At 36.6% G+C, this 22,759-nt stretch overlaps 1 protein-coding gene and 2 non-coding genes across 3 annotated transcripts; 1 reads left to right on the forward strand and 2 right to left on the reverse strand.

Annotated features, from left to right (window-relative positions):
• Positions 1-4,221: 4,221 nt before the first annotated feature.
• On the reverse strand, positions 4,222-4,410 carry LOC148800838 (U2 spliceosomal RNA). Its single transcript, XR_016070997.1, has one exon. It is a non-coding gene; the product is annotated as a U2 spliceosomal RNA (small nuclear RNA).
• Positions 4,411-10,648: 6,238 nt separating this feature from the next.
• On the reverse strand, positions 10,649-11,728 carry LOC104611716 (transcription repressor OFP11-like). The gene has a single exon (XM_010278903.2). The coding sequence runs from the start codon at positions 11,509-11,511 to the stop codon at positions 10,906-10,908; it is 606 nt and encodes a 201-aa protein (XP_010277205.1). The 5' UTR covers positions 11,512-11,728; the 3' UTR covers positions 10,649-10,905.
• A 2,778-nt stretch (positions 11,729-14,506) lies between these two features.
• On the forward strand, positions 14,507-14,579 carry TRNAA-CGC (transfer RNA alanine (anticodon CGC)). Its single transcript has one exon. It is a non-coding gene; the product is annotated as a tRNA-Ala (tRNA).
• Positions 14,580-22,759: the final 8,180 nt, after the last annotated feature.

The following is a 22,759-nucleotide window of genomic DNA, read 5'->3' on the forward strand; positions in this document are numbered from 1 at the left end:
AGTCTATTACCACGTTCCTTACCAACAACGGAGAGCCCGCAAGTATATGAGTTCGATCCTGTACCTCTATATATAGTTGGAGGAACACCATTGACCATCCAACATCACTTGGCCTTAGATTTGAAGACTATTGTAGCTTGTAGGCCACGGACCTCACAAATGGGAATTCTTAATAGAGATGTGTGGTTATAATTCATGACGGGTAGAGAGTGGATAGAAAAAGTGAATAGAAAATCTGTGTTTTAAACCTCACAGTAAAGGCTATAAGAAGAGGGGTTGACAGTTGAAATTTCAGCATCAATCTCACGAAATAATTGACACGGCCCAATATGGGAGGGACATAATATTACACCGCCGAATGTATTCCAAATTATCCAAGCCAAAGGTCAGAAAGGCTCATGCAGATTGGCCCCATGATCTTATTTTCTTTGGCTTTAATGAACTTTTGTTTCAACCATCCAAATAAAAACGATTACTCGTTGTCGAGGCAATCTCATCATGCTGATGTGCGATGCAAAATTACAAATGATGGCTTGAGGTGGGATACATTCGGTGACAGATTAAAATGGGACAAATTTCACTTATCGTTAGCATTCGATTGCCATCGTTTTCCACGTTTAATCATATGTTTCCAACCTCGTTTTCGTTTCTATTTTCTATTATACCAGTGAAGAATGGGGTCCTGACGGCAAACAATGTCTTAATGGACGGACAATGATCGAATAGGAGCCAGGAAGAAATGACATACCGTTTTTTGTTTGATAAAAAATAAGAGAAACAGAAACTCGGTGAATTTTAACTTTCTTTCAAACCAAACACAGTATTGAGGAGAGTTAACATTAAAGAAAGAATCCATACAAGATTTTGGCAATTATAAACTATTAAATAACCCTTACATATTTTGGCATAAAATAACTAAATATTGAAAAAAAAAAACTGAAATTAACATGTTCATAGATAGAAATTAAATAAAGTTAAAATAGTTGTAAGTTGTAACCAGCAATCTAATTAGGCCAAATTAAGATGAAGGTTTTAAAAATTGACCGAGAAATAGAATTATTGCTACCAAAATTTGTAATAAGAATGAAATAGGGAATTTTCTAGACATCTCAGTTGAGAGGGTTTGGCTGATAAGGTGTCACCTCAGGTTGGTATCTCGCTACTACAAAGCACCTTGGCTGCTGAAAGAGTGTCACTTTGGCTATTATGGAGCACTTGTGATGGGAAGAGAATGTCCAAGGCCCTGAGGTGATATCTCGAGAGTGTGGATTATGAGTTGAATGGCTTAATGAAGTGAGGTGTGCCGAGGTGGAAGAGAGTGTAGGAATGTATGAGTCATACCTTCTACCACTTTGCTTATTTATAGACGGGGTGGCCATTGAATGTCGAATTGAAGAGCTTTGTAACATTTTCTCGTGTTGAAGGTACAACTCTCACAAATAGGCAAGGTGGTAGAAGGTACTATACTCCCACACTCTCTCCCACCTTGACACGAGACCAAATCAGCCCCCATAAGATTGCCTCCCACAACATCTCATAGCACATTCCTGTCGTGTATTAGAAACATCTCCCGATGATAATCTCAGAAATGATGATATCATCATTGGGAAATGCTTTGAATACATGGCAGAGATATACTGTGGGACGTTATAGGGGAAAATCTCGTGGGGGCTGATTTGAACTCCCTTGACACATCTCACTTTATAATATGTCTCACTAAGCTCTTCAGTTCATTTTCTCTAATCTTAGCATTACTAATTTGATTGTCAGACACCCTCGGGATATATCTAGGTTGAATGGTTCATCATTTAGTACGATGTTGATTGAAATTGTGAACAGTTTTGAATTCATCATATACAATGGTTCAACCTTTATCGGTTTATGAATCTTTATGAATTAATTCATGAACACTTGGATTCACTAGTAAATCACGGATTGTGAGTAGAACATGAACCCATTACTATTATGAATTTGGCAATTATGTATTAATAAAAGGGGTGTTGGACAATATAATTGATTTTGTTTTTGAAAACAAAAACAATTGCCACATCAGCAAAAATATGAATCAATAACTATTTTGTTGATGTGAAGGTTGTTTTTGTTATAGTGATATTGGTTGGAGAGTTAGGAGTAGGCAATGGATTGGTTTTGGGTTGGACCCCATTCAAATCAAAATCAATTTAGACAGATTGGACGAACCAAATAAGATGTATTGAATTTTACCAGTCTAGACTTAATGGTCCAAAGTATTTATTGGATTGGATTGGACCAGGTCCATCTGTAATGGGTTTATAGTGAATTGGGTTGGATTAAACCAATATTTAGTCCATTAATAAAAGATAAGAATACATGTATCAATGGATCATATTTGAATTAGAACCAATCTAAATTAAAACTAATATAAAAAGATTGGACGATCCAAACATTGAATTAAATCGGTGCAAAGTGGTCTAAAGTATTAATTGGATTGGATTGGATTGAATATGAACCATTTATAATGATCTCATATTGGACCAAATCCAGTCCAATTAACACCCTTGATTAGGAGGCGTGGACTACATACAAACCTTAACTTTTGGCAATTTTTCATATGGTGACCACTACTACTGTTTGACTCCAATTCATGTTCCTATTTACCCCAATACACCAACTATGTACTAATGTAACCAAAGTGATAAATATTTCAAAGCACCGACATGTTGTACCCTTAGGTAGATAGACGATCACACTCGTGGCATATGGAATATGACAGAAAACCAACAATTTGTTGGATGGTTCCTCTGATGAAAACTGTACCTGATCAGAGGATGCTTATAATCATGATCATGCAAATAGGATTAGAGATCTACTCTCACCATTGATTTCATGGCTCACATATGCCCAAATTGGAAGAACAGTGAATGTGTCTTTTCATGTGGCCATCCGGATGATTACATCAGGTTACATGGATACATGTAAAACCAAAGGTGAGAGTACATCTCTATCTCTACTTCTACTTGCCACATACATCAGAGAGAGAGAGAGAATAGGGTTAACATTCTTCAGTGAATATTTTGCATGAGCATGTATGTATCAACTTTGCACCCCGGTCAGACCGGTTCTGTCATGTCTCGAAAAAGTAAGGTACTAGTGATTTATTGATAACCATAGAGTCATTTGTTTTGTAGCAAGGAAGAAGGATATATTGCCATCAAGGCATCAATCAAGACTTGTCCTAAGGTAATGTTTCATTATTCACTATTTTGGCAAGGCTCAAGTGCAAGCTGGTGTCGGGTCAACTAGTTGATGGGACCGATATAACTGCATTCTTGGCTGTAGTTGGGGAGGTCTGTTGAACCGATTACAAACTGCCTCATAAATTGTCTCTTTTACCTGCTCATGCATTACACCGTAAAACATAAATATGTTGATATTTGATATACTACTCCTCAAATAAAATTATGGGTTCATTTGGTTTGCGGGATTAGGGGTCCGGAATTGGATTCTGATTTCAACCATTTAGTTAGGTAGAATTGGAATCCCATTCCCATGTGGAATGATATTCACCCACTTTACAGAATGACCATTATTCTTCCTCCTCTTCCTTGGAAATGAGAATTCGTTCTATTTGATTCTGATTCTAATTCTAATTTTAGTTTTTGAAGGGATATATCATTCCTATTCCAATTTGATAAATTTCGATTTTGATTCTAATTCCAGTTGCAACCCAAATGAATCCTTAATTTAGCTGAGATGTAAGAAGGAAATGGGAGGGGAGCAAAATATAAGTGAAATATCAATAGGGATTGTAGGCTTTTTAAGGCATTTGGGGGGAGGGGGCATGACCCCCCTCCACCAGCTGAAGTGGCTGAACTGATTGACTTATTGTTTTCTCTTTCAGTGAATAAAGTCTTCAAAAAGTTGGATTGATTATAATTAATAAGTCATTCGTTCATCCACTTCAGCTGTTAGCGATTAAACGACCCTTAAGTGGTTGCAAATACACAGAGGATTTGCTGCCAACATTGGTCCCTTAATTTACCTATCAGTTAATTATTTTTTGGGGATTTTGTTGTTCAGTTCACTTCATAAACTTTAGAACAGTTTGTACAATTGAAATAGTGACAGGTGGCAAATTGAATCAAAATTTAAAGGGGTAAAAAATCATAGGTTCAGGCGTTGGTAAATGAAATTGAAAAACTAATAAAAGTTTTTCAGGTGGACTGAACTCTAAATTTCCCTTAGTTTTTTATCACGCCCGCGCAGTAGTGCAATGCATGGGCGACGCATGAAGGCCCTAGTAGCAAGCTACTCTGTGGTGGGCCTACCCCCAAAAAACTTAATTTAATATCATGTGGGCCTATGTATCAGATATTAACCTGATAATAACTGTGTAGTATATGAGATGTCCAATAAAAAATAAAATGAAAAATAATGCATTATCTACCAAAATTAACCAAAGTTCCTCGTTGAGGTTTGGTAAATTATAGTTTAACGATGATACCGGAAGAACTTGTAACCGATATTATAAAAGCGGTAACCAATAAGATGGTATTTATCAAAATTCACAGAAAGGGTATGAGTTAGTTGGTCAAGCCCTTTTGGTATCATACCTTTCCGGCAGCATACTTGTTTGTGTTATCATTTTTCCCTATTAGTAGAACCAGTTGAACTCTTCTGGGCTCTCCAGATGAAATGCTGAATCCGTTGCCGGAGAATTCGGATTTCGTCCTCACAGCCCTCGTAAAACTTGTTGCTGGATCCCCAATACAATTAACGATTTGTATTTACACTTGAGAAGGTTCATTCCTATTAGTTATAGCATAAGATAACAAGAATGAACATACTAATGTTTTATATGCATAAAGTGTAGGTCCCATGTGGACCCATGTATACAGCTCAGCCCACTGTACATGATTTTGTCTCCAGCCCATCTGGTCCCAATGAAATATATAGACATTAGAAGTCGATCATATATGAATTAAGAAAAGTTGTTTTACTTGGTCAATAATGAAAGGGAATGATGAAATATAGCCAATTCGGCATGGTCAGGATAAGGCTTGCATTATGATGATGAACCGATGGTGATGGGTTATATTGCTTGAAACGTATGATTGAACATTCATATTAACGTATACAAGTTTGTATAAAAACCATTCTAGAATTTTAAGGTGTAATTTTTTTTTTTTTTTGTTTATCATTTAGGTTTAGTTTGAGAAGTGTGCAAATGCAAATTTATTGAATACAAATCCAAAGTTTATAAATACAAATATAAGAGTCTGGATCTGCTGGCCACGTTTATTCAGCCGCACATATAGAATATTGGTTGTGTTGTAGTCACTGATATCTTCAACATGCGGCCAGATGGGCATGACCAGCAATGTATTGTCGTCTGTAGATACGAACTTCAAATATAAACTATATATTTGTACATAAACATAATTCATGAAGATGTTCTATTGATACCAAAAGGATATCATATAAAAAAACTTGTGACCAATCAACTTGTATCATAAACATATTAACCAATCTGATGATATTTTTGAAAATGCTGTTTTCTTTTTATTTTTCTATTTTTTGAAGTGGCAAATGGATGAAACGGGAATACTATGAAACGTATCGGCTGCAAACACACTTATTTGAAACTACACTTGGAGTTGGAGGTAGTTATTCGTCAAGACAGAAATAGAATTCAAATCATTACTGCCTTCTATGGTCAAAAAGCATGCTTCTCGATAAGGATCTTTTTCTTGCAAAAAACTGTTTGGGGTCCAAAGGAATCTACTTTTTTTCCCCTCTCTTCGATCTCCATTCATACTTGGCAAGAGGGTCCAAATCCAGTCCCCTTATGGGCCTCGCACCAACATTTTTCCATTTCTCAATCCAATTTCTGATAATCAGAGAGCCCACTACGCTCATCTGACCAGTAATTCATCATCATCAAATCGTCAAAAAAATAATTAATAGAAATGATCTCCGAAGTTGGGCTGGGCCCACTAAGTGATGTGTCCTGCTGCTGTCCTTGCATGGAATAGTGTCAGATGCTTGAGTGACCCTTATTCAATAAGTCGTGCACTAGACATGCTACACTCATTGCTAGGGTTGATAACACATAACCCCCCACACCCGCTAGGCTCCCTACCTTGTTTTGATCAACCCCACAAAATATTCGGCATTTGTCTTATCAATATTCACCATTGAAGGTGGATGGCCTATCTGAGAAAGTAGGGTCTATGCAGATGACTCCATAATTCTTTCAAATGTTTTTTGGCTGAAATCTGAGGCTGCATTTGTCATTCCTTTTTTTAAGGATTTATTTTCTTTATGCAGCTAAAATGCCACTGAATTTCTAACCGCAAAAAGGATAGATGCCAAATGCAGTCTTAAAGTATTTCAAAAGAACCAAAATTTTGGGTAATGTATTTTTTTTTAAGCCTTAAAGGATTTTGTCAGGCAGTGTTTGGAATCAATGCTGCTTCTTGAGAAGCATTTTTTCAGAAAATGATGCTATATAAACATGTTTTCTTAGGTTTTGTATTTGATATCATTGTTGTTGCTGCCATATAGATGTTTTTCAGTGCCATGTCAGCAACAATAGAAAGTAGGAAAAAACACCAAGACTACATCTTTTTCGACGTGGTTTAAGAAAATGTTTTTTAGAAAAAATGGCTAACCAAACAAAAGATGTTTTTTTTCCAAAAAACGGATTTCTGATATGACACTGTTTTCTGAAAGAAGACATTGATGCCAAACACCTACTTACTTATTTTAAAAATTAACTCATTTCATTCAAATAACGAAAGTTCAGATTATTTTATTTTGGCTGGAAAGATCAAAATAATAAAAAGAATTAGGTTGAATTTTGGATGGATTTCAGGATTTTTGCTTTCAAAACCCAAGAGTGGGAAGTTACTCCCTAATGTTGTAATGGGCTCTTTGTTTCAAGTGTACTAGGTGGCATAAATGCATGAAAGTACAGGTAGGTTGAGTGTCAATTCTGATTTGATATTGCTTGATATTTGACTTATTTGTTGAAGTAAAATTGTGGTTTCTACCTGATATGATATGATAGATAATGGAGGTAGAGAAAAGGTTATTTGTTTGAGAGTAAAGGTAAGTAAGGATCAAGATGCTGTGGTTCCTATGTTGTATGAGAGAGAATTTATGTAAAAAGAAAGTTGTGCAGATTAGCCTTTAGGATTCAAACTGATGCAAAATTTGCACTATTAATAAGTGCAAATGAGATCAAAAATACAAATTTTATTTCAAATGGTTGTGTAAAACATAATTAGTTACAAATAAATAGATACAAAACTGAACCAGATGTAAAATTTGCTTTTAAAATTCAGATTTCTACCACATGCAAAGGGAGCATTTGGGCTTAAAAATTAGATTGTTTTTAGTAACTCTAACCAAAGGCTCAAATCACTTTAGGGCTTGACCATAATACTTGCCTAAAACTCATCTAAAGGAGCCTTGCATTTAAAAACCTGATTATGCTATGCAAATGCCCTGTTCGGCTTTTTTTTCTATCATTTAATTATTTTTAGCTTTATTAAAGATTTAAATCTCTTTTTTTCACATCCAAATTGAAGTAGTAAAATAAAACAAAAGCAGCTGATGCGTATTCTGGATGTGGATTTTTTTACCTTTTAGCAGGTGTCAAAAACAAATAAAAAAACAACCTCCATTTTAATTTTGAGAATTGAGAAATCCAAAATCCCAAAAGCCAGTTGAGTAATCACAACTCATGACAGCAATTTGATAGTGGCTGACATGACAACAAGGAACCATCCAGGATTGTGATTTGCTCAAAGAGGAAAAGAAAGCATTACTAAATCGTGCTATATCATCAATGCTTCTTGTTGGGGTTCAGGGTTGACATGAGAGGTCAACCAATTACAGACTTTCTTTTCCTTTTTCTTAAACAATTGATGTTGAGAAAAAGGGTTCCTAGTCGGGTCAAGTAGGGACCTTCCCTGCACGACCCTACCTATTAATTAGGTTGGGTCATCATGAATTAAACTCCAGATATAGCTGAATACTGACTGCGACCTTAGGGTCAGGGGCTGTGAGCATGTTTTCAAAACTAAATCGGACCAGACCGTCGAACCAAAAATTCAGGAACTGGTCGAATAATTATTTCATCAAGAATCGTTGATCCAGGCAATTGAACTGCTGGAATCATTCAATGGTTTTGGATGTTTTTTTTTATTAGAATAGACTATCCATTTCGTTCGAACAATTGGACTATTCAACCCAAAAACCAGACCTTTAATCGGTTCATTATCTAGTCGGTTTTAAAAACCTTGACTGTGGGATTGAGTTGCATCTTCAATGGCTGACTATTCAAATCAACATGCCATTCAGCCATTAAAGCAGAGCTCATGACCTACTTAATAGCTTAATCACTAAAAAGAAAAATTAAATAAATAAAGACATCAAATCAACAATTCGACCACTTCAGCTGTTATCAACCGGTCCATTTAATAGAACAGTCACATTGTTTGGAGAGTTGGGATCTGCTCCTCGCGCCAATCTCACAGCATGTCTCAGTCCCACATCGGGAACATCTCGTATGTTTTTATTCACTCGGAGATGTTCCCAATAAACATTGACATGTACTGTGAGGTTGTGCAATCCCAATTCCTATTTGGATACCTTCATCAAGCAAAAGGGAGCCCACTTACCTAATCCAGGTTGTGATCTCAGCTTCCCCACCCACACCCAACCATACAGCAGTAACTGAAAACCAACCCATTGTGGCCCTAGACATGTAGGACAGCCCATCACATTCATGGCACATGGACTGCGACCGAAAACCTACCCATTGTTGGAACGAGCTTGGATCTACTACCCACACACTATACACAAGATACTATAGTTGAACAACAGGAACAACCGAGAGAAGGCATCCCACGACATTGCGGCTGTAACAATATATTACAGCCGCACATCGGGAACATCTATTCATCATTTACAACATAAAGTACAAAAGATGTTCCTAATGGTCCAGGTTACTTAAAACCCACTCCACTCTACGTCTCTACCCCAACCCAGAGATAAAATATTCCAAGCCAAAGGGTTTGGCAGAAGCCAATAGCCATTGTTAGCTCACTAATAACAAGGGATTCCTTGTCTTATTGCAGAGGACAGATAGAGATATTACTAATTTACTACTAGGAAGGAATCCTTCATCCTTGTAAGCTTCTTCTGCATTCACTGTTGCATACGGCACATAATGCAAGTGGATGCTGCATCCATTAATCCATTGGGCCCATCTAACATGCAGGCTACAGCACTCTTCCGTGGCCAAAAAACGACTTTTGATAGTTGGGTCATTGGATGAAATCAACTATATATGAACTACCTGATAAATTACCATTTCTTTTTTAAATTTCGTAAGACACCTTTATCAAACGGTTTCATTAATTAACTGAAAAAGTCAAAAATCTAATGTGGTATTTGGGCTGAGTGATGTTCTAAATGGACAAGAATCCGCAAAGCAAGGGATTAAGAATGCTGTTTGGGTGGTATCCCATTTTCTGATTTTCATCTCAAAATCAATCAACCTTCGGCACCGTTCACTAATCACTACCACTACTACTGTTTTGTTGTCGCCCCGTGCAGCGGGCCAGTGTGTCCGGTTCGACTGGACCACATGATGCGGACTCTTTGTGGAGATGTTGCGTGCCACGCCCATGCATAAAAAAAAAAAAAACTATGAAGCTAGCGCTGGCAGTTGTGAACCCGACCAGCCCTACTTGCCTAAACCCAGCCTGCTTTTCCCAGGTTTTGGACAGAAGCGTTGATGTAAGATGATCTATTTAGACCACATTCTTCGGAATGAATTCAGAGCAAATATCTGAAATCTCAATATATAAAAACCTATTCAATGAAATTAAGTTTCAGCATAAAAGAGGAGGCATGTTAGAAAATAAAATCCTATTAAAAAATCTCACCTAACAACACAATTTTCTCTTCAAAATACAAAGTTGAAAGAATTGCTTTTAAAAACACTATGACCTTAAAAACCAAAACATTTTTAAGCCCCAAGACCCATAGAAAGCACAAAACCTTAAGCTTATCCAAAAGCAACCTAATTGAAGGGTCGTTTGGCATCCGGAGCCATGGAATGAGCTGCCTTTGAGCCACTCACAATCCTCTGCCAGGTAGATATTCCTGGGTCAGGTTTGGCAGATCTCAATTCTCTCAACCATGTCTGAACTCTGAAGGACTAAAACCAGTCCCAAACTAAACAGGGGCGGCTCATCCCAAGCTCGTAAAAGTTAACCATTGACAAAAATTGAGATTCCCTCGTCCTTTTTTAACTTTGGCGTTACTTGTTTCCATCGAACATGTAAATTTTGGCCTTGTTCTCTGCTAAATCTTTTGTCTGTCCAAAAACTAATTACCCTCAATCAGATAGACAAGGAAGATACATAGATGTACACAAACCTTTTTCTTTCACTTATTTTAATCAGAACCGACCAAGAGGCTAGATCATCTCCTTGTACTGGTCATTACCCATCTCATAAAATTATTCCTAACCGTCTGATTTATGCCCTACCCATCTCACTAAATGCCATAGTTTCGAGATCTTAATAGTGGAATCTCAAAGACAAAGTTACCTAAACCCAAAAGAAAACAATTAAAACAACTATATTAAATAGAAAAGCTTTCTCAGTATTTCATGGTGGCAGTTGATAATTATCTCTCTAGAGTCTTGGGATCTCGCATCTGTCCCCATAGAAAAGTCCAGGCGAAAGAAAGAAACAAAAGCAGAACAGGGAGAGTTTAGATAAATAAAGGATAAAGAGAGATAACAATAAGAATATTTAAAAAAGGGGGTGGGGGGGCTATATACAGACAAGCACGTTACACCAACCGCCGTGAAACCGTACACCGGCCGGAGACGTCGTCAGGTTACCGGCGAGCACCCTCTTCTGGCTCTGTCATGAGACTGACGAGGAGATCGGCAAAAGCGCCAATGATGAACTTGTGGGTGTGCTTGGGGTTCAGCGTGAGATAGCATAAGAGCAACTCGTGCAAGTAATCCCAATCGGCCTTGACGTCCAACAGTTCCCGTGCCTCGACCATCTCCTGCATTGATCGCCTGAAATCCATGAAGGGATCCGGCGAGTACGTGGGGATCGGGACACCTCCGCCGACTAGAGTGTCGGATTCCGGCGGGCATTCCGGCGGCTCGATGATTGAGTTTGAGCGGCCCGGGGAGGAGAAGAAGAAGCGCTGGGAGGCAAATATGGTGGCGAAGTCGGGGGTGGTGTCGAGGTCGGAGTCTGACGAGGAGAAGTCGTCGCTGGAGCGGCTACGGGACTTAGAGGTGGAGTCTGAGGTAAGATCGTAGAGGGAGTTGAAGTTCTTGATCAGGACAGATGGGTTGGTTGTGGGTGCTGGACGTTTTTGATCTTTCGAGGCCAGCGGAATAGCAGGTGAATGGGTTGTGGGTGGGCGTCTGCGCTTTGTGTTTAGGAAGCAGAGGTTGAGGTTTCTGCGAAGACCATTGGACATTTTCTCTTGTCTTTCCGCTTTCGTGCGCACTGCACACCTACAAACACGCGCCGAGACACAGAGAGAGAGAGAGGGAGAGAAAGACAGACAGACAGAGAAAGAGAAGGAGAGAGTGTTAGAGTTATTTGTGGCTTTCTGCGTATGTTCTGCTTCTAAAAGGAGAGAAATGAGTGATGAGATGGAGAAAGAAGAGAAGGGGAGATGTATTTATTTTGGCTTGTTGTTTTTCAGAGAGAGAGAGAGAGAGAGAGAGAGATTGCTGTTATTGTTGGCAACTTGGCATTGAATGGACCAAACGGTGACTAGACAGCCGTAAACGACTGTGGAAACTGGGGAACTGGGGAGTGGACCATTTATTAATATTATAATTCTTCTATTTCTCTCTCTCTCCGGTTGTAGTGTGGTTTCTAGTAATCTGGCTTACGTTTCTACTTTCTTTTTTCAACGTTAATACTTAGTTGTGGTAAACAAACAGGGACGCATGTGCACAAGGAAGGGCCCCACCACTGACCACTCTTCAATTTTAAGTGATTTCGTGCGAGATTGTGACTGATCAGATGGTTACCGTTGCTTTGATTGGATCCAGCCAAGGTCCTGTGCTGTGAATCTGTTACATAACCTGATGGCTCAGGCCGGGGCCTAATGCATGCACAGAACAAAAGCTGCTGAATTGGAAATGTTTGTAATAATACCCCAAGCCATTGGATTGGAATATTTTTTGTCTCAGATCAGTGCGCAAAGGCTAGAGTAGACAACAGTGTTTGTAACCCGCTTCTGTTGAACCATTCAAATCATCATTCGGCCAAGATTTGGGTCTGGTTCTAGTAAAATCCAGAAATTGGTTAAAAATTATCCAGATTTAGGTGATTGGACCATTGATCCATTAGAATATGGTTTTGAAAATTAGATCGGACCTGATGGTTGGACCAGTTGACTTAGGAACTGTTTAGACAATCGGTTCTATTTCTCTCTAAAATTGTTTTTGGACAAAAAACTGTTGACTTAGTCAATGATTTGCTGACCCGAGCGGTCAAATTGTCGATTCAAACATTAACCTTTTATTTTTTAAAATGAAAATGAGCTGTTTGTCAAATTAAATGATCGGACCATTTTACCCAAGAATCGATGAACAAAATGGTTCGATGTCCAATCTAATTTTTAATACCTTGCATTATACGCAATAACTAAGTCATGAATTATACACTTAAAAGTTAAAAGTGTATACAAATTTTCAAAAAAATCATTTTTTTATGTTAAAAACCTGAACCATTCGACCAGGATGATTGAACTAGTGACCCAAACATTGGTAAAGACTAGAGAATAGAGATTAGAAATAAAGATCCTTCAGCTGTGTAAGCCCCATCTAGTATACGGTATATGTTATTAAAATCTTGTATTCCGACGCTTTTGCCCCGAGGATGACAGTACAAATTGTGTCCCTCAGGTGGACGCCATCATGTCTCTTGTTTTTTTCGTTAAAGAATCGCAGCGTTGGCTCATTGGCTGCACCGCCGTTGACTGTCCATTCCTATTGATCGGCCGCTGCAGTTAAACCAGGAACAACCCAATGAGGATGCAACGTAGGATTCGAATATCAAGCTGCCAATAGGTGGGAAGTGGACCGGGTGGATCCAGTTCGGACTAACAAATTATACAATGGCCCAGAGCCCAATACTTGATCCAATCACATTTGCCATTTTTAGCTTTGATTTCAATAATGTATGCCGCAGATTAAAGCGTAGTCCTGGATAAGAGTCTTGTCAGGTTGGACTGATGGAGCAGAGTGGCTCTAGAACCGATCCAATTTTAATTGGATCTTTGGATCTGGTAGTTCTGCATATATACAAATGAAAATTGTCCCAGTTGAATTTATGGGCCAATCCTGGATCTGTTAGAATTGGATCAGATCAAGGAGTCCATTGACAACCGTAGTCAGATTCAGATCTGTCTCTGTCTTTTCCCAGGTGTAAAAATTTAATTTGGATCTCCTGCCTACAGGACATTATAGCTGTACATTCAGAATATCTCCCGTAAATGCTAACATATAAATAAAGGAGGAGGATGCTCTTAATGTGCGGCTATAGTGATATATAATTAGTTATGGGTAAGTTTCTTGTGGGTTGAAGATCCGAAAAGGCTACAATTCTCATTTTAATAGTATGGGCCACCTCACCAAGGGATATTTATATCCTCTGCAAGAGGGTTTGGTCTACAGACTTCAGAGCTGATTAAGAAGTGAATTCAATTCTTGCCTGCTTGCAAAGTAGTGGGAAGTGGGAACTGACACTAGACGGATCCTATCCGCTAGATCAACTGGAAGTGGGTCAAGATATTACATCCACGGGACCATTTCATTTTGCTACATCCCATTTTACAATGAAAGCTTTGTAAAGTTCTGGTTGAGCCAGGAACTGGTTATGAGTTCAGATCCGATTTAGAACCTAAACTCATTTGACCCGGGTTTGAATCAGACAATCAGACCGTTTGATTTGGGAACTAGTGGCCACGGTTCCATTTTCCTGTCCATTTTTTAAAATTTTGATTTTCTTTTTCATTTATATAAGAATAGATGAAGGGGTGAAAAAAAGAGTATTTTTGACATGGTTATCAAAACCAGTCCAGACCGGATGGTCAGATCAGAAAAATTGGGAATATTCTAAAACCATTATTTCGCCAAAAAATATTGATTTGGTCAACAAACCGTTGACCCAGACAGTTGAACTGTTCAAACCGTTCAAACCATCAAACAATTTTAGTCATTTTTTATTTTTATTTTTTATTAGAACGGGTCATCCGTTTTGATCTGAATGGTTGGATTGTTCGACATAAGAATTGGACCCTTGATCGACGATTCGATTTTAAAAACCTTAACTTTTAATGTGTATGGCCCATTGGATGGAATTCTTCGGGAAATTAATAAATTCATGGGTGGGTGTATATTGCTGACAGGATCAGTTTATATAAAATAATAATCAAGCAAAGGTAATTAACATTTGGGGACGTAGCTCATATGGTAGAGCGCTCGCTTCGCATGCGAGAGGCACGGGGTTCGATTCCCCGCGTCTCCAACTAATTTCAATGTGATTTTATTAATAGTGCCTAATTGCCTATATTGATTAAAATTAATTTTGTACTCGTTCTTGCCCGTTGGTGTCTACTGCCTAGTTCATTCATTTGCATCAGGAACAAAACCTTTCTACGTTTTTTAATACATTGATTTATAATGTATAAAAATACTGCTATCAAATGTGAGTACCGGATTAGGGTACAAGTTTACACTAGTTCAGAATTTACATCGCAAGCAAACACAGCCTTGAAAGCTTTTCCTAAGAGAATGGAACCATTGTGGAGACCTCTTAGCTAATAAAGGAATTGATTTTAAGAGTTTTGCTTTTTACAACTTTTTTAAAGTACTCCACTTGAGCTCGTAAGTTTCCTAAAACAGGATTACTGGAAGCTTCTTGTGTTATATATAAGTTAGCTTTTTTTTTATTTTTTTGGGTGTAATGAATGTTTTTTATTTTATTTTGGGGTTAGGTTGAGACTATGAAGCTGTGCACTTTGTGATTCGGTTGTGGTTGTCTGATGAAGGGTGAGCTGGTCTTCTCCTATATATAATAAACTAGCAGGAATCTATGCGATGCACGGAATTTATTTAGTAAATTTGCAGTAAAAGGACTTATTTAGCAAACACCAAGGAAAACCTTCAATTGTAGAGCATCTACAACATTAGAGAAATACAACTGTTAAACCTGAATCACAAAATATAAATTAAAAAAAAAAAACAAAACAATTGTTAAACCTGGACTGAAACATCATTCTTTTATAATCAGTGAACTCCAAAAGTTAGCCATAACATTTGCAAAACTCCAACAACATAGAGAAGTCAATAAATCTTTACAAAGATAGAAAAAAATAGAAAATCACAAAAACATATAAATTAGGAAAACAAAAAACAACCTTCAACCAACCGAACAAAAAAAAAAACAAAAGCAAAAACAGGTAGCACGCTCTAATGAAGCTATCAAGAGGGTTTAGAAAGAGGAGAGGCGGACTGACAGGGAGAGAGAGCAGGCAAAGAAATGAATAAACCAAACAATTGGTTTTAATCCAAACCAAGAAATGAATAAACCAAACAATTGGTTTTAATCCAAACCTGCAAAGCCAAAGATGAGAAATGAAACGTCTCTCCCATAAGACTATTTTTGAACTAAAAACAATAAATGCAGATAAAAAAAAAAAAAACTAAAAACAATGAGAAGAGAGATGTGGGTTAGGAAAGGAAGCGTCATATTTTGAATGAATACACCCGATTTGAGCGAACAAAAATCGGTAAACAAACAACCTCTTAAGGATTTGTAAAAGCTACTATGCAACCGTTATAAGCAGAGCTACCGTTACTAACAAGAGGAGAGACTAACTAAAATTGAAAAACCGATCTATTAAGGGATTTTTAAAAGCTACCATGCAACCGTTACTAATACTAAGTAAAGCCTAAATAAGTAGAGTGTACCAAATGGGAAAAGATGGGGTAAAAGGAAATGCAATGAATGACAAAACTTACCAATTAAAACACTGTAGAATTTGGAACTGCACACGTGCAAATGCTGAGAATGGAGATGCCTACGTGTAGGGGTGTCAATGGGCCAGGTTTGGGTTGGACCTAGGGGTGGATTTGAGCCGAGCCGAGCCGAATAATACTAGGCTCGAGCTCGGCTCAAGACTGTTCTACAAGGCTCGAGCTAGCTCGGTTTGAGCCAGAACCTGAACCTTGAGCTCAAGCTCGACTCGAATAAAAAATTCATAAGCTCGAGCTCGATTTTGAGAAAAAAAATATTTTATAAAAATAAAAATTATATATAAATATTTTTATTTTATATTTAAAAATTTAAGAATTATAATATTTTTAATATATATATATATATTATTTTCTATACTTTTATTATATATATTATATATATTTATTAAATATCAAATATATATATATATACTTGAGTCGACTCGCGAGCCTCACGAGCCGAGCTCTAGTAGGCTCGAGCTCGACTCATTTAATAATCGACCCACTAAATTGGGCTCGAGCAGCTCATGAAAAGCTCGACTCGTTGCCACCCCTAGTTGGACCCATCTAAATCAAAATGAATTTAAACGGATAAGACATATTAAATTTGACCAATTCAGATTTAACGGTCCAAAGTACTTATTGGACTGCCTCAAGTTAAACCAATATCCAATCGATTGACAGAATATAAAAGTAGGGGTGTCAATGAACTAAGTTTAGGTTGGACCCAATATGAATTAAAACCAATGTGGGTAGGTTAGATGGTTCAATACTATGTATAGAATTTGATCAGTCCAGTCCACGATATTTATCAGATTGGATTGGACCTGATCATTTATAATGGATTCATATTGGACCAGATTGGGTTGAACCAATATCCAATCCATTGATAACCCTACTTACGTGTAAGAGCTGTGGTGAGAGGCCTTGACCCACTCTATGCATTCTTCTTTATATTATAGATATATCAAGGGTCTTAAAATCGGATAAATAGTTTATCAAATACTAGATGACCACCCTTCTAGAGTAAACGTAAGGGTCTTAAAAAATATAAGAAAAAAAAGGAAGAGGACATGAAAAGCTATTGCACGGATGATCTTGTTGTGCAAGTCTGATTACCAATATTTTTCTTGAGTTGCAATTAATAAAAGCTTTCACAAAAATACAAGATAGCATAAACGTAGGATGGAGCTGTCTACCAACCATATTGCAGTAGCACATGGGGACGGACCACCACGGATCAGTCCCATTCCCTCCCCACCCACGTACCTCAGGAATTGCGTATGTCTATTAAACTTCATCACCACCACATGGACTACTGTGGAAAACGCTAGCATTTATCTCTTTTTTTATACAAGTTATGTCAAGTGGTCAACTAAAATACCTACCCCCATCATTATCATTATCATCATAATAATAATAATAATATATACTTAGATATATACATACATAGATACTTGAAACTTTGAAGTCCTTCACTAGAAATAATTGATCAAGTGGATTTTATCCGCTCTCCCCCTGCCCCGGCCCAGATACAAATATGCATACACACACGCATAAATTAAAACACAATCAAGATTCAAAATTTTGCAGCATATCAACTTGTATCGATCGATATGTATCATATTGATGACCTATTGATAAACAAAATAAACAGTGTTTTATGGTTTGACCTTCCATGGAATAGACAGGCCTTATACTGACTCCTTTTAGCAGGTTAATTTGAAAATAACTAAAAAAACAATGCCTCTCAATACAGACCGATATGCCCCATCCAATGTATCGATCTATATTGATATTTAGAACCTTGACCACAACCTATCAAAGAAGTTTCAATCATTTCCATCTTTACTCATTTGCATTATTTTTACCATTATATAAGATATTAATTTATATATTTTTTAATCATATTTCATATATAATATAATATAAATAATTTCAATCCTTTTCATATATCAATAAAGTTTTAATCATTTATGCCTTTACCAGGGTGGGGCAAATTAATTGACGGGGTACAAGGCAGGTAGGGGCGAGGGTACATGTATTCGGTGTTGGGGACCGGATATGAAAAACCCCGCCCCGCCCCGCCCGTTGCCATTCTGTGCGCTCAGAAAACAAAGATTATAGTTAGTTCTCACTTCTCATTTCTCACCATTGATGTTCAAGATGAGATGGGCCCATATAAGGTGGCTGTGGGCCTGTGGCTCCAGTCCTACATGTGGGCCCTGCATGCGTCTAGCGTAGCGACAATACATGTGTACAATGTCGCTTGAACTTTGAATTGCTTCACGCAATATCAACCACATCCCTAACTTACTTCAATGGAAGCCGCTCTTGGGAATGGCTTTGCGCCAAAGCGACTTCCGTGCAAAAACGATGAGTCGATGACTAGTGCAATGGTGCATCTCTTAGGAGCAGTTTTCAGTTTTCACTTTGAGCGATACAAACCGTACTTTGTGATCATAAATAAAAGGAGAAAAACTAGGGGCTTAGTAGAATTTGGAGTCACACAGCAACAGAGCTTGGAGTTACCCATTTTGTCTAGTACTTCTGGATCAAAGGGTGACGGTGGTCTATACCAGGTTAAAAAAGAAACTTAACCATGTACAAGAAAGAGTCTTTACACAGTGTTGTAAGACCCCGAGGTCAAATGGTTTGACCGTAACATAAATAATATGTGAATATATTTTATAATTTATGATACATTTGAATGTGGTGGTAGCACTTTAGAAGGGATGCAAGTTGGTTTAATCTCAATACTGACTCAACCCTAAGAATTGTATTTAAGGCATGAGCAAGACCTGAGCTTGAGGTCAAATTCGAGTTATTCAACCTAAGCCTAGCTTATATTCAAATTTGATGCACTCAAATTGGGTTAGAATCCGAGATAAGTTCAAGTTGATCGGTCAGTTCATTCTAAAATTTGATATAAATCTATGTATTTTGCATGCATGTATACATATTTGCTTGGTTTACCTGAAAAGGTGGTATATATATTGTTTGATTGCAATGCAAATGAAGTAAATTAAGACATGAAACAGAATAAAGTAAAATCCAAAACAAAATTAAATAATAATTTGTATTTTTTACATTTGCACTTCCATGTATTTGTACTAGTACAAATAAATTTGCACTCCAACCAAACATAGTCCTATTCACATTTATTTCAACTTTAGGTCTAGTATTGTTGATGGGTGTGAGATTTATAAGAATTTTCACAATATATCCATGGGTATGAGATTTATATCCATATTTTTTCACCATATCCATGTGTATCCAAAGTGTTTTGGGATTAGGGGTGAGCAAAAAAAAAAGCAAAAAAACGAACCAACTGAAAAAACTTATCGAAACTAAACTGAAAAATCGGTTAGCTGAACCGATTGGTTCGGTGCTTTTAAAAACTGAAGGTATCGGTTCGGTTTCGGTTAACCATTATAAAAAACTGACGGTTAACCAAACCGACCGGTATACATATATTTCTTTATATTTTATATATATTTATGTATATTATATATTATATTATAAATTAATAAATATGCATTATATATAAATATATATATTTATAATATATGATATAATATTTATTATTTAAAATATAATATTATATATATTTATAATTTTTATTATATATTTATATATCTTTTGTAATATATATATTGTAAAAATAAAAAAACTGAAAAACCGATGAACTGAACTAGTTAACTGATAAGTTTCGGCTCAATTTTGGTTACTGGTTTTCCAAAAACTGGTACTACCGGTTCAATTACAAAAAAACTCCACAATTCGGTTAACCAAACCGTGAACACCCCTATTTGGGATATGCATCCATATCCAATTATCCATCCTTATTGATATGATATAAGATACCAATATTTTGAAGTTTGTCTTGTATTTGGTCCAAGAATATGTTTCCATATTTTGTTAACATGTCAATCTATATTTTGCAATTAAAACAAGAAAAACAAAAGATTCGTTTGTGTTTGTCTAAGGGGTGATCATTTTCTAGCCTTGCCTACAATATATTTATGCATAATTTATACATACTTTAATTTCTACATACGTATACATGTTTTATGTTATATTAAATGATATATTTATATGTGAAGTTAAAGATGATTGATAGAATTAAGTTTGGTCAGAACAAATTCATCTTCCACTAACAACTTTGTATTAATTCTTAACATCGCCATCAAACAATTAAAGAGAACTACCATTAATTGGGTCTATTCGCAGCTGGGGCTTGCCAAGGAAACTTGGGTGAAAGTGGAGGAGGTGGTATTGTGAGAAATAACATTGGTATGTTTCATTTGGGTTTTCGCAACTATTATGTAATGGTTCTTCTGTCATTCTGAATTATTATTAGCTCTTTGTGATGGTCTAGAGCTTTGTCTCAATCAAGGAATAATGGTGGTTGAATGGAAAGTGACAACAAGGGTGTGTTTGGTTTGAAGGAAAAATTATGAAAAGGAAGGGAAAGGTGTAGAAAAACTTCTACAAACCTTGTATAGGTTTCCTATCTTTTTTCTCATCAAACATAATATAAATATCTAGTTGATATCCTTCTCGAAAAAAAAAAAACACTATTTCATGGAGTGTCACTTTTATTTTACGTGAGATTAAAAGAATGAGCCCCATTATTTACATTAAATTCTCTCATTTCTCAAGGGGAATAAATGTGCTGATTTTTTTACCAATAGGAGCATTGATCATAAAAGTTTTTTCATCTACATCTCCTTGAAGAATGTTCCACACAACCTAGTGAAGCTATTAAAAGAAGATTATCAAAGGCTTAGGCTTCATTTGGATCTGGTGTAAAACATTATCAGTGTAAAAGTACACTGGTAATGTTTTACACCAAACTGTATAATAGGTGACTTACATTTTGAAAACCGTAATAAAAAAGTGTTAAGTTTTATATCGATAAAATCAATATAGTATTTACATCGATTATCGATGTAAAACTTTATGCTTGATGAGGTTTTACATCGATTCACGATGTAAAACTCCACTCCATCCAAACACCAATAAATCTAAACCGGAGTGGAGTTTTACATCGATCATAATTACAGGCTCCTTCCAAATGTCTACAAAACTGAACCGATGTAAATTTTTCATCAGTTCTTGATTTACATCACTTCCAAATGCAGCTTTATGATTTACATATAGAGTGGTGTTCTTGTGCTCTTATTTGTTTTTCTTTATTTTGTCTTGTGGGTTGGGTTGAGAAGGTGAGGTTGTGTGCTTTGTAGTCCTCCTTTGAGTGCTTTGTATTTAAGGTGGCCGCCCCTCCACTTGAAGTAAATTTAGAGATCTTAGAAAATTATATATTTATATATAAAAATAGGGAAAACCTATGATACAGGAAAGGCATGATATTGGAAGAGTTTTGACCAATCAAAATTCACCTGTGAATTTTGATAAATAGCACCTGACTAGCTACCACATTTATGCTTCCAGTTGACTGGTTAGAAGCTTTTCAAATATCAAATCTTTACGATATCATAGTCGAACCCATTATAAATGACGCATATAACATATTATATACTATATAATTCTTTTAACCCCAAATCCAAATGGAGGAACAACAACCTTAAATTTTATGAACCATTATCAAACAAAAAGATATTAGTATATTATATAAATTGTATCATATGTTTTTCTACATATATAAGCTTGGCATAAACTGATACTGTCCAGTGCCCAAACATAATATTAGAAAAACTTACAACCAATCAACCAATATCATCAAGATTCTGGGGATTGTGATTGATTAAAGCCTTTTCCGTATTATATAGATTTCCACTTTCTTTTATCTGCAAATTGTCCTTGAATGTGATCATGTGGAATATTATCAAGAAATCGCTATATAAATCCAGACTGCATACAGAGTCATGGATATAGAATGCGACGGTTCATATCCCAAAAGATGAAAAAGATCTGGAAAAAATTCCTAGAAATGATTACGATTCATCCAATCAGTGTGATTTATTCCAATGAGCTAAAACCCTTCCAAATTTTCAAAAAAAAGGTGGGTGCCCACCTGTTACTGTTAGCGACGGGTATATATATGAGCCAACGTAGAACCCATGCCATAACCTGGGACCATAATAATTCTCTTTATCTTCTATCCATACGCATCTCTGGTCACAATCACAAGGCTTCATAATTCACTTGCATTCATCCATGCAATGAGACAGCCTACAATAATGTCACTCACTATATCTTTTAAGTGTAAATGTCGTCCCATTGTTTCTCTGAACTTGTCCTTTTAATTTCTTCTGAATCAATTTCTCTCTTATGTACAAGAAATACCTAAAAGATTCGATCTTTCCAATTTGTTGGAGGGAGAAGATTGGTTCAAACCAGGTAAGTCGACTTGTTTTATATGGCTGCAGGGGATGCAGCCCTACAGAGTTCAAATCAGCCTCCCATAAGATTGTCCCCACGTTCTTTTCCACAGTACATCCCTACCGTGTATGGGAAACATGTCTCGATGATGATATCTTCATTTTTTATATTATTATTGGGAGATGTTCCTAATACATGGCGAGGATGTGATGTGGGACGTTGTGGGGGGATGATTTGATCTTGGTTTGATATATGGTAACGTAACGGTATACATAATATGATACATGATTTTGAAAGGACGGATAGTCATACTAGTTGACTCGGGAACTTTTTAGGTAACCG

This window comes from Nelumbo nucifera, chromosome 4, assembly GCF_055504915.1.
Source record: "Nelumbo nucifera cultivar China Antique chromosome 4, China Antique-T2T, whole genome shotgun sequence".
Classification (NCBI taxonomy): domain Eukaryota; kingdom Viridiplantae; phylum Streptophyta; class Magnoliopsida; order Proteales; family Nelumbonaceae; genus Nelumbo; species Nelumbo nucifera.

Bases quoted from the DNA above. Each gene is read 5' to 3' on its own strand.
- LOC104611716 (XM_010278903.2), bottom strand. From the start codon at position 11,511: ATGTCCAATGGTCTTCGCAGAAACCTCAACCTCTGCTTCCTAAACACA.